Below are 12,621 nucleotides of genomic sequence, written 5' to 3'. Positions count from 1 at the left end.
TGGTGAGGTCGAGGAGACAGAGAGGTATGAGCAAGGCGGGCCGTGGCGCTGGTGGAGAGGGAGACATTTCTAACATTCCTCTGTGGAGTCAGGAGGATATTTATTGACTGCGTATCAAGCACGAAGGCTCCAACCGCTACAACCAACAAAGCACACACACGCTTCCCGCTCTCGCCCTAAAATACAACATATTATACAAATGTACGTGAAAATAGACCCTTAAAGATTACATGCTTTGTCTAACTCTGATGTTTGTTCTGAATAAATGGATTTAAAATATCTGTTTTCATCTTAGATAGACGTGTATCACTTACAGAGAAAACAGCAGTTTTCCAGCGACTCCTTTCTTTTGGTTCAAGTATAAAATACTTGGGAGCCACAGACAAGGTCATGGTTCTCCTCTGTGCTGGACGACACACAGGTTTAAAAGGAAAACAGCAAGAAAACGTCTGAAGTCCTGACTAGAGGTCAAATACCTGTCAGTTTAACTGACGTGGAAGTATTTGTTTAGTCTTTAAAATCTCACTTTCATACAAAACACAGCCAAAGCTCTAGCTTCTGGCTTCTTTTAATTAGATTATGTGTGCCCGTTGTTGAGATTTTTATTTGCTGGACAAACAAGTGATTCATTAAAAAAAAAAAAAAAAAAACTTTAGGAAGGTTTTAGTTTGAGGAGTTTTTTTAAAGACATTATTAAAAAAGTAACAGATCAGGGAATGAAGAAAACAACAGAAACCAGAAAACATGTCAAAGGTTTAAACTGAGAAAATGAACTATTTTGAGAAAAAACGGGTTAATTTGGCAACAGGTGAGCAAAATGAATGGACATAACAAAAGAGCATCTTGTAGAGGCTGAGCTTCTCAGAGTTGAAGATTGGCAGAGGTTCAACAATTGTGAAGACTTTGATCATCTCATCATCTATGGTATATAATATCACAGAAAGATGGCTTCAGTTCATTTAGGCTGTTCTGTGCTCAGACAAATCGAAATGTGAAATTCTTTTAGGAAAACGTGAACACAGCAACATCTTCTACACATTAAAGAGCGTGTCATCAGCACTCAAAAGCTTAAATCTCTGATGATATGGGGGTGTGGTAGTGCCTATAGAATGGGCAGCTTGCACATCTGGAAAGGCACCATCAGTACTGAAAGGCATACAAAGGATTTAAAGCAACATATGCTCCCACCCAGGTAGGGATGGGTATTGATAAGATTTTCACGATTCTGATCCCCACTCCTCTCTGGAGGGGAGAGGGAGGGGAAACAGGAGGACAAAGGAGGGGGGAACAACTAAGCTGTAGTGCCTCTTCACCTCACTGTGCAATACCTTTTGTGCAATACTTTTGTAAACAGTCAACAGTGCAATAGACCTCAATACTTGAAATGTGCAATTCACTTGTATTTTTATTTTTTATTCCTATTTATTCTATTTATCCCCTTCGTATATTTTATTTATATTGTCTCTGTATTTATATATGTGTGTGTGTGTGTGTGTGTGTGTGTGTGTGTGTGTGTGTGTGTGTGTGTGTGTGTGTGTGTGTGTGTATATATATAATATTCTGTAACTCTGTAACTTCTGTCGGTGCTGTGCTTTTTTGGAAATCGAATTTCCCAGAGGAACCCACCCGAGGGATTAATAAAGTTCTATCTTATCTTATCTTATCTTATTTTCGATTCTGTTTAACAATTCGATTCTTTATCGATTCTCTTATCGATTCTTATTTTTAAAAAAGGAGAACACTAAGGTCGAATAGCTTAGAACTTTATTTTATATCTTCTCTTTGAACAAGATAGAAATTTAGGAGTAACATGGCCTTACAAACCCAACAGTGAGATCTTAAGAGATCCAGCCTACGGCTCTTCAATGGGGTGTCACAGGGTCCCCAGGAAAAAAAATGTAAATGTAAAATAATAACATAAATATTCTTCTGTAGCAATAACAAAGCATAACATAAATTATTCTGTAACAATTACACAAGAATATCCAGTAATGTCCCTGCCTACAATTAAACACATTCACTTACCGAAAATCGGAGCATCTGCTGTGCAAGCCTTTGACCACAAACTTAGTCACTGCTCGGTGACATTCGTCTATCATGGCCTGAAAGGAGACGCTACCAGTAGACTGCAGCGAGAACTGCCAGCATCTGAGCCAGCCTCTGTCTGTCTCTCTCATCATGGTCACCTAAATGCACAGTAATGGCAGGTTTTGTAATAAGGCAGATCGCGCTAACATAATACCTGCCGCATTAACGGGAGAGGACGTGCAAACGTTACCGCTGCTGCTGGGTTGAGATTCACGAATCCGGAGCGGAATTAAAAACATGACATTCATTTAAGGTCATCGCGTGTTTTGTGAGCTTTTGCATATTCGTAGTGTTTCCTCCCTTAAATGAAATATCTACTTTGTAAGTATTGCAAGTTGTCATCCGTTCTCGTAAAGTATAATCAAACTTTTGAGCGTTTGAGCCGCTTAGGCGCCATGTTTCCTGCCAGGTAAATGACGCTCCGTAACGTGTTGACGTCATTCGGGGCGACTGGAATTGATAAGGGAATCGTTTGCAAAAATGGCAAACAATTCCAAGGAATTGAAACAGTGGGAACCGGTTCTCAACATGAACCGGTTTTCGATACCCATCCTACACCCAGGTCTCCCCAACAAACTCTTGGCAAAAGAACGAATGAAGAAATTGAATGAACTGATACTTTTCTCAAAATGTTTCCTTTTCTCATTTTAGACATGTGATGGGTTTTCTTTTCAGTGGAAGTGGCGTTGAAAAGAATCAGCAGCAACATCTTCTCTGCGAGTGGTGACTCTTACTCGAGAACACGCAAACCTTGTTTTCAGTGTTGTTTCCATGCAGGTGGTATTTTCCCTTTTACTGAACCACACATACTAAACAAACCACTAGAGAAGAAAACATCCATTTACCCATGACTAGAGGCTCATGCTTGCGACAGCGTGCAAAGTCAGATCGCTCCAGCTGAGAGGAAAAGTTAGTAAATTTCACTTTTTTTCGAGGGGGTAAAAAGTCTTCTTAAAGATCCGTGACTCTGCTCCAATTAGAAATAAAGGTCTGTCCTACAAATTCTCATATTTTTCCACAAATAACTAATATTTGATACTAGCTGGTAATTACTGATGTGGAAACAGCAAAACAGCATGACTGGAAATTTACTGTCAGTGGCAGAGACGTAGACTGGGAATCACAAACTGTTCCAACCTGTCACGGTTGAAATCACAGAGAATAAAAGATGTACCTAAAACACCCCGGGACGTTTGAAATATTGCATATGACAAAGTCCCCACAGTTACTTGGAAATAAAAGTGAAAACACTGCAATCCATGATGACGCCTGAGATAAGAGCTCGAGGCTTGAGGCTAAAATGTCCAACCGCCACACAGACGTTCTTTGGAAATAAACAAGAAGCAACGACCGTGATTCAAATCTGGATTAGATTCTTAATGTACCCCCGCCCCTTTCCCCCCCATCACCACCACCCCCACCAACACCTCCCACCCAAAGTATCATGTGACCTTTCTGCTGACCTTAAAGAGACTGAGATGAGCCACGAAATGTAACCTGTTGCCCTCTAATCTATAAAACACTCAATAAATCCGATGGGTTATGTGAGGCGTGAACAGAGCAGAAGGTGAAGACATAAATAGTTCTTAGTAGGCACTTTCCAAATATGCATTCACACAATACTGAGCAACTGACACATTGGTAAGAGTGCAGTGTTTGCAGGATACCTCAGGTGGTGGCAGCTGGACCCCAGCATGGTCCAGGGCTAAAGCAGTGAAAACAGCATATTAGCTTTTTGGAATAGGGATATTTTATATAATTTTAATTTCAAATGTGGAAAAAAACAAAACAAAAGTTTAAAAAAATAAAGAAATAAAAATACATTCATTATCTTTAAATTCTCTGCTGTCTGCGCAGGCAGCGTCTTGCACTTTCAGAGGCACTTTCAGAGTGTCATCTGACTTAAATGTGACACTAGAGTTAGAAAACTGCCCGGCATATGGGAAATGTAAAGCACTTTAATGCTGTTTACTCCTAACAGCTGAGTCACGAGATCAAAGTGCTTGATTTGATTGGATTTGATTTGAAGGGAAAGGTTTAAATAATTAGCTGATCAGTGGGCCTGTTTATTTTCCCGCATCAATCATTTCTCAAGCACAAATGCCAAACCTTCTCTGATTTCCTCTGAGAGGATTTGGTGCTAGATAAAAACTGAATGTTTTCATCTTTGTGTCTAAGACTGTTAAAGTGGTGGCACCTTGGGCTTTGAGACATTATAACAGGCATTTTAACTATTTCCTGTCTTGCAAAGATAAAATAAAAACAGGTGCTTCTTCAGTGCTCTAACATCAACATTGACATTGAACTAACAACATCACCAAAAACCTCTTGAACTGTAATGCATGTCGTTTTAAAATTATGGAATGAAAATCTGAGTATCTATCAGATTTCTGTTTATTAACACATTTCATTTTCTTAGTTTTAATTGTTTGGGGGTTTGTTTGTTTGTTTGTTTTTTACGTTTTTCTGCCATCTTTAAAAAGATGTGGGAATTACAAAGAACATTGGGATTAATAGTTTATGATGAAGTATAAAAATAACTTTTGACAATTTTTGCTGTAAAGGAACATTAATTATGCAATCATCGGTCCCTGTGAGAATCACATCCGTCATTTCTCCCGGTAAAAGCTGGCCGAAAACAGTCAAATCAATCAGTTCCTATTCTATAAAGAAAAATATGCTCGTTATCCGGGACTAAACGATGGCCTGTGTGGCTGTAAACCTGGACCAAGCTGAGCTGCTGCTGGCGTTTTATTACTGCGGGACTGCAGACTCGAGCCATTACTCAGCAAAAACAGCGTCAGGCGCACATGGAGCTGGTGCGCTGCAGCACATTACTCATGCACACAGCGAAGCACATGATTTGAGGCTGGGGAGGCGGGATGGGGGGCGACAGGTATGTTTGCAAACATGTAGGTAAACTCACAATAAATGCACAAAACGACAGCTTTTACAGCTGGAAGCAGACGCAGATACAGCCCCCCGCAACCGGGTCTGTCTCTGCTCACCGTGCAGGGCTGGGGGTGGGGGGGTCTTGTTTACTGTGACAGAGCTAAAAAGGCGCAAGTGTCGGCTGTACCTTGCTGTCCAGGACGCTGTCTCCCTCCTGGTGCGCCTTCACTTCTGCGCTGAGATCCCCGGCGGAGGCTGAAGCTGAGGCTGAGGCATCCTCCTGGCTCTTCCCGTCCTGCTGCGCTGAGTTCTGTGCTCCCATGGCCAACTCTTTTCGTCTTTGGCTACTTACGGTCTAAAAAAGCCTCCGCAATAAACGCAGCCAGAGCAGAACTACTGTGTTTAGGGAGCAAATATCCAAAGCGTCCGATGTACGATGCAGCTCCGCCGCGGGGTGGCCTGGATCTGGAGTGATGAAGCGTCGGGACTGGCAAACTCTTTCAGGACGCCCCCACCTCCTGCATCTCCCGTCAGTATCACATGGGGGGCTCCGGTGTGCAGCGGCACGCCTTGCAGGAGCAGAGCCGGTGCTGATGGAGGATAAACAAACGAGGGAAGAGGAGGGCAAGTAATTAAAAGGATAAAGGGCCTTTTATTCACACGCCGCATTAATCCGTTAGTTTTGTTCTGTTCCTGTAAATTAAATTTGAGCAATTTTAAAAACACAGCAATGACACGAGGGCAGAAATCCGACAAGTTTGAGCAGAAGTGGCAAACATCATAAGTGCAGACTTATAATTCAAGTGGTTTAACAACAAAAATGCATTCATTTTTTTTAGGAATTAAAGACATTTTTATGCATAGAGCCCGATTTTCAGAGGTGCAGCTAAGACCTCTTCCCTTGTTGTCATGACAAATTTAATCAAAGATGCGGTTCATTCAGAATTTTGAACTTGCATTTAGTATCTTTTCACTGGAATATCTAACATGAGAAAAGAAGATAACAAAAGGTGGTTAAGAGGTGCAAACCACTGGTTACACTCTAGAACACGATTTGACTTTGACAGACAGACAGACAGACAGACAGATAGATATAGATATATAAATGTGCTTTAAAGCAACATACACTGATCTTTATTCTTGCACCAGAATGATAGGAAGAGACAAGTATAGAGAGGGAAAGAGGACAGCTTGTGATCGGTCATACATGGTGAAGGAAAGTAAATGTATGGCTGCAGAGGAACTGGCTCACTAGTGTTTTTTTGATGACAGAAATAGCAGGATGAACTGTGAAGTGTACAGAGTTACACTCTCTGCTCAGATTCAGACAAATGCTACAAAATTTGTCATACAGCATTTTACAGTCCAAATGGATAATGACCCAAAGCTCACTGCAAAAGCAACCTGAGACTTTCTCACAAAGAAATGAGAAATGGCCACGTCAGTCACTTGATCTTAACCCAAACAGAGTATGCTTTTCAGATATTTAATGCAAAACTGAATGCAGAAGAACCCACAAACAAGTGACGATGAGTGGCAGGGTGATTTGTGTCAGAGTGACGGCAGCAAAATAGTAGTTAGACATGCTGGGCAGAGCTGAAGATGCAGGATGGACAGAATTACAAGTCCATGAGAGAGACAGCTCAGGTTGATCAGTTTGGAGACAAAGTTAGAGAAGAGGATGACAGGGGTAGGGTAAGACTTCTCCTCCTGTTTAAAAAGGTTCTCCTGGCTTTACTTTGACATCCACCTTATCTTGGATCATGCATTTTAATCCCCCTCCCCATGAGGAAGTGCTTTGGCAACAGTGGGAAGGAAAAACTCCCTTTTAACAGGAAGAAAACTCATTTTGTGTTGCAGAGAGAACAATCTTTCTTGTGCTTCGTGTAAAAACACTAACACAACCTTCATAACACTTGCAACACAACAAACAGTTTCTCTGTTATTCCAGCTGAATTCGCTCCATGATGTAATCTCTCTGTCTGACATCTCTTTAGATCCTAATTTTTAATCTTGTTTACATTTTGCTGTGATTCATTGTTCTGATGAAGTCTGTGTACAGTTGCTCTGGTTTACAGAACTGGTTTGTAGGTAATTGTAATTGTAGGTTGAGCCAATGTGTCATTTTGTTTGGAATTTTTGAACACACAAATTACAGTCCAAGCATTTAAAGCCAAGTTCACACACGCCTAAACTTAGGGTCCCGACAGCTAAACCAAAACACAAACCCAAGCATGTAGTGCAACAACACAAATTAAGACTTTACACAGAGAAACACTCAGAGATAACAGGATATAACCAGTCAAACAGTAAAGCACACAGGACACATTATACAACTATGAAACAATAACAGCAACATGAACTGATAGGGACTGGAGATCATCTGCTACTTACTGGTAATATAAGGGGGACTCATTTAAAGCAACATACACTGATCTTTATGACCACTCACGCTGCTTTATAAATCTTTCATTTTTTCTCCAGTAAAAATAGCTTTGTGTCATGGAGACTTCCATCTTTGAATTTTTAAAACCCTTTTGGCTTTGTAACCTGGCTTTGACTAGGATTTATTTGAGACTTCCAGAAAGATTTGATTTAAATGTATGTCTAGAAGATAAGGCAAAATGTCTGAATCTAATAAACAATGGTAACATCATTGTTCTGATGCAGCCAAAGTGATGTTTAATGTCCCTTAGCAAGGTGCACCTCGATCAGTCCAGTTTTGGTAGCCATCATCAAGCTCCTGGCATAATTCTGCTTGGATATTTGCCCACTCTTCCTGGCATAATTGGTAGAGTTCATTGATTTGATTACTTAAAAGCAGGGACCACGCCAGGAAATCATAGCCAACAAGTTTGCAGTAGGGTTTAGGTCGGGACTTTGGGAAGATTAATCGGAAACTGGTTAGGATGATCAGAAACAATCATGCACTCAAAAAAATGAATTTGTGTGGCTGATACATGTACAAGATTCAAACTTGTAATTTGAACTAAATAATTTCATGTTTCTATGGTGAAAGTAATTAAATCATGTAGCATCTGCACGAAATTCAGCAACTTAATTTGTTCTTGTTGAGATGACATGATACAATCTAGTAAAGAGTGGTTAGTTACCTGGACTCACAAAATTCACAAGATCACATTAGATGTCAAATTGCAGGAAAAATCGCTGGAGTTTTAAGAGGCAGACAGCTACACACACACACCACGTGTATGGTATCGCTATTTATTGTGGTTTAACCTGTCAAGGACAAAAAACGTACAGAAAATTCTGCATCAAGCCTTGTAATCATAGCTTTCTTACTTTTGTTAAGCCTGGTGGTGTGATGGCTAGTGCTGTTGCCTCACAGCAAGAAGGGACTGGGTTCAAATCCACAATCTGGCTGGTTTGCAGTGTGTAATTAGAGTTAGGTTAACTGGTGATTCTAAATTACCCATGAATGTAAGTGCAAATGGTTGTTTGTCTCTATGAAATCATCAACCCCCATATTGGTTCATTAAGCAAGACTACCAGCCTTGATTAACAAAGTAGTTGTTCAAACAACAAGATTTCATTGTGTTTTCCTAAAGTTTTTCACTTGTGTAGAATGAATTAAAACAAATTTCACTTTACATACTTCAACAAATTACTTCAAGTCAATGTAAGTATACTACGTTGATCCAACGTAATCTGGTTACATTAAACCACCAAATGCCAAATGTGTTGGTTTGACATGGTCAAAAATAGGTAATTGTACTTGGTTAAATCGCGTGGAAAAAGGTGCCATGATTAAATTGTGTTCATCCAACAACAGATTTTTTTGAGTGTGGAACCACTAAGGCTCAAGCTTGCCATGAAACTCTGTCCACAGTGAAGCCAGTCTACGTTGCCATTTACTGTCCACATAGACAAGCCAAAGAAAAGTTTCGGGGAGAAAAGATAGAGCTAGTGGGCCACAGTGAAAAGATGAATGTGGAGATTTCAAGAAGAGTAACTGAACACAGTATTACAATAACACTCAGATGTAAAGCAGAGCTGACAATCTTGTAAAATCTCGAACAAACTCATGAACACCAACTGAGACAGCAAGACAGAGGGTATGTCCACACAATAAATGAGCAGTAATGTAATGCTGGTGTCACATGAAAGAGGAAAAAGGAAGCATGTTCTCATTACACTGAAAGCATTACTAGATATGTCATGCTCAGAGCTCTATGAAACAGTAACGTAAGGGTACGTTAAAGGCACAAAGCAGATACTTGCCACTTTATAGTTTTCTGCAGACCGGATGGCTCTAGAATACGATAGCATATAGACCCAGGACTGCGGAGCAGCTAGAATCTAAACTAATTGGATAACTTTCAATGGAGGACCCAGTTAATGTAGCACTTTTTTAGTATAAAAGTACTGAAACAACTGAGAGTGAATTGGATGTTTGGGGACCAGGATCATTCAGCTTCAACTATTTGGACCAATTTTCCAGAAACTCTTGGAATTCCTCTCACATGAAACATTCAACAGGACACTGTCCTTGGTACTGAAATTGGAAAATCTATTAAATCTGTCCAGAAGTGCTAAAAGATGAGAGCCTAAACAATTTCGCAGATGGAGTCAAAAACTCAATGTAAACAACTCTAACCGAACAAAACAGGGATCTGTCAGCGCATTACAGTGCAATGCCAAAGTGTACAACTTATCAACACATCTTTAAATCTGTCATCAGATCAAAACAAGAGGGTTCAGTCTCTGTCTCTGTCTCTGTCTCTCTCTCTCACACACATACACACACTAAATCTGCTGTTGGGGAGCTATTGTATAAGATTCCCAGTGCCAGATACTGCCGGGTGAACACGCAGAATATCACGGAGACTTTGAAAGTGTGGAATGCCAGCTATGACACATGTGCACACATGCACACTTGGCTTCATGCTGAAAACCCAAACACCTCATAATGACAGATGTTGCACCCTGGGGTGCTGCTGGGGGGTGAGGGGGATCATCTGTTTTCAGACACCGTTCCAAAACGCATGCGAAGAAATGAAAAAAAGCACAGAAAATCTTAAAGGTTTCATCTGTGAAAGGAGGCACGATTGTATCGCGGCATCTCAAAAAGAATCGCGAGACAACAGCAAGAAAAGAGCTCATGTCTGATGCTTGACGTAAAAACAGAAATACACAGTTTTGGAGTGAAGAAAAGGTTTATTATTACTGCTATAAGGCACTTTTGATCTTTGACAAATGAAATGTTTGACATACAGCAGCTTTCAGGATTGTACCAGATGTTTTCAGAGAGTACTACCTCTGTTTGTTTTACACTCTATGGAAAAAAAGTGAAAATGAGCTGACTTTATCTTTTCTGAAGGTAACACTTAAAGAAGCTCCAGAATCTGGTTGGTTGGTATTGTCTGAAATACCTCCAAACAACATATATAACATGACAGAAGCACAGATATTCTTGTCAAACCACAAAACAAAATAATTTACTAATACTTAAAGAAAAAACTGCTTAGAAATTATGAACATAATTGACATTTGTAGTGTTTCTCAGTGTATGTAAAGCACCTTTAACATTCAGCACCACTTAACAGATTAGGAAACTCAAAGTCACATGAGGGCGTTTTGTGCGTACACCAGCATCTTAATTGACAAGTTTGCCCACTCACTGCATTTAGGTACAAAACAACAACACTGTATTAAGACATTTGATTTTCTTTCCAGAAAAACAAACAGAAGTTAGACATCCAAGGAAACAACAAAATAAAATCCAAGAAAATGGACTCTTCTATACCCAGAAAAAAGTTGACACAAGTAGAGGATGTATGATATACATATATATGGTTGTAGGGCATGGTCTTTGGCATATGACACACGTGCAAATGCAGCATAATGCTAGTCTAATGGTCCACTAATCCTCCCTCTTCTTCCATGTTGCTTTGATGCGGATCAGCTGGGAAGAGAAAGAAATTGTTTCCTGCCAGTGGCTCAGGTTTAGATGAGCCTTATGGTGAATGCATGGAGCCCATGCTCCTGAAAACAGAGCAGGGAGCCTGGGAACAAAAAAACAAAAACAAAGATGTTTGCAGGGCCTCTGAGCCTGGAGACGCAGCAAAGTCCCAGCAGCCAGTCGATGTAACGAACTGTACTGTCAATAGCTGCTTGTGAAATATGTAAAGTGAAACAATGGCAGCTTCTTCAGAAGCATTTATATGATACAGATGAGATGATACCCACGAGAATAACGTTGGGGAGCATGCTCAGAAGAGCCCAGTGATCTCCTCCGTGACCGGGTCAAGGTCAATGTCGTAGAAACAGGGTCGTGTGGGCAGGCCAGGCATTGTGCTCATCTGAGGGAAAACACATCAGAGAAGAACCCATATTTGAACTATTATAAATCTAATTTTGATCTATTTAATTTTAATTATGTCAATCATTTACTGTAATCATGTATCAAACAAAGAGTTTGATGAGAAGTCACCAAAAAAAATGCATATATGGAAATATCAGACCACAGAATTAAGAGAATAATAACACTGCTAATCAAATGCTAGAGGTGGATTTATAAGCTACTGAATTAATGGATGTACTTAAAATCCTTTTTATGTGACAATCCACGTTTGCTAGAAATCAAAAAGGTGCTCAGATGACATTAAACTCATCAACAAACAATAGAATTTGAAAAGAAAAAAAAGAATATGTCTGTTGTCTACTATTATCCTAATCTAGTCGAATTTCAAGAAAGCTTTTAATGAGTGGACATATCCGAGGAAGCACACGCAGCTGGTACAGATCTTCTCATGAAACTGTCAGTGGCCACAAAAATCAGATAAGAAGGTAAAATTACAATCTATATAATGACCTCACATTAAGGCCGTCACCACAACACAGCTGCTCTACACCAAAACACCATCTGCCAACATTTAGCATCACAACTTGTGTAAATTAGACAGAATAGGGTCATTCCACACAAGCTCGATAACTGTAATCTAGACTTAATTTAACTCAAGGTTAGCGGTGATGAATACGCCCGCAGAAAATGGCAGCTTTGTTTTTACTGTTGTCAAAATATAAACGAAAAGAGGTCCTGCAGGTACGAGACAGTTAATAAGCGCTATGTGAAGTCAGAGAGAATCACAGTTTTGATTTGGGCATTAAGAAGCTCAACTGAGATATATCTTAGAGTTTTAAAAATAGAAAAACATAAACGGAAAAATGTTTAGAGGGCCTTGTAATTATTTTACATTAAAAGGTTTTGATCCATCACATCTGCCAGAAAGACTTCGTGTTTAAGTTTCTGAATGACAATGAGTCAACAGAGGAACCGTCCTGTTAATCCTGATCATGTCTACAGTGCAACGAGAAAGCTTGTGTCAGTTACAGAGCATCACGTGGAAGTACATTGAGACTGACTCTAGAAGAAGAAAAGAAACATAAGAGGCTGGAAATGCTGCCAAAAGAAATTTGACATTATCATGGTTCACGAGATGATGACATCAAGCTATCTAAGCAACTAATTAAAAGTTATTTAGTCAGGTCTGGGTCTCTGTTACATAGTCGGGGGGGAGAAGGGCATGTTTTGCACAGTTCAATGGATCAAAGACTCCTATGTGACTCATAAACTCCTTTTACTCTCTCAAAACCCAGCCGGTTCATCCCGTCCAGACT

General features: G+C 40.0%; 2 protein-coding genes across 2 annotated transcripts in view; both read right to left on the bottom strand.

Annotated features, from left to right (window-relative positions):
- akap12b (A kinase (PRKA) anchor protein 12b) overlaps positions 1-5,472 on the bottom strand; it is a 53,516-nt gene extending 48,044 nt beyond the window's left edge. The window contains exon 1 of the mRNA XM_026194215.2: positions 5,168-5,472. Coding sequence (XP_026050000.1) covers positions 5,168-5,302 — 135 coding nt within the window. The 5' untranslated portion in view covers positions 5,303-5,472. The remainder of the gene's footprint in view (positions 1-5,167) is intronic.
- Positions 5,473-10,138: 4,666 nt separating this feature from the next.
- The window catches only part of mthfd1l (methylenetetrahydrofolate dehydrogenase (NADP+ dependent) 1 like), a 43,602-nt gene continuing 41,119 nt past the window's right edge, over positions 10,139-12,621 (bottom strand). The window contains exons 27-28 of the mRNA XM_026194393.2: positions 11,191-11,303; positions 10,139-11,006 (exon numbers count right to left, since the gene is read on the bottom strand). Of these exons, the coding sequence (XP_026050178.1) occupies positions 11,214-11,303 (90 nt within the window). The 3' untranslated portion in view covers positions 10,139-11,006; positions 11,191-11,213. The remainder of the gene's footprint in view (positions 11,007-11,190; positions 11,304-12,621) is intronic.

Source organism: Astatotilapia calliptera, chromosome 15, assembly GCF_964374335.1.
Source record: "Astatotilapia calliptera chromosome 15, fAstCal68.1, whole genome shotgun sequence".
Classification (NCBI taxonomy): Eukaryota; Metazoa; Chordata; class Actinopteri; order Cichliformes; family Cichlidae; genus Astatotilapia; species Astatotilapia calliptera.
This window is presented reverse-complemented; position numbering and strand designations above follow the sequence as displayed.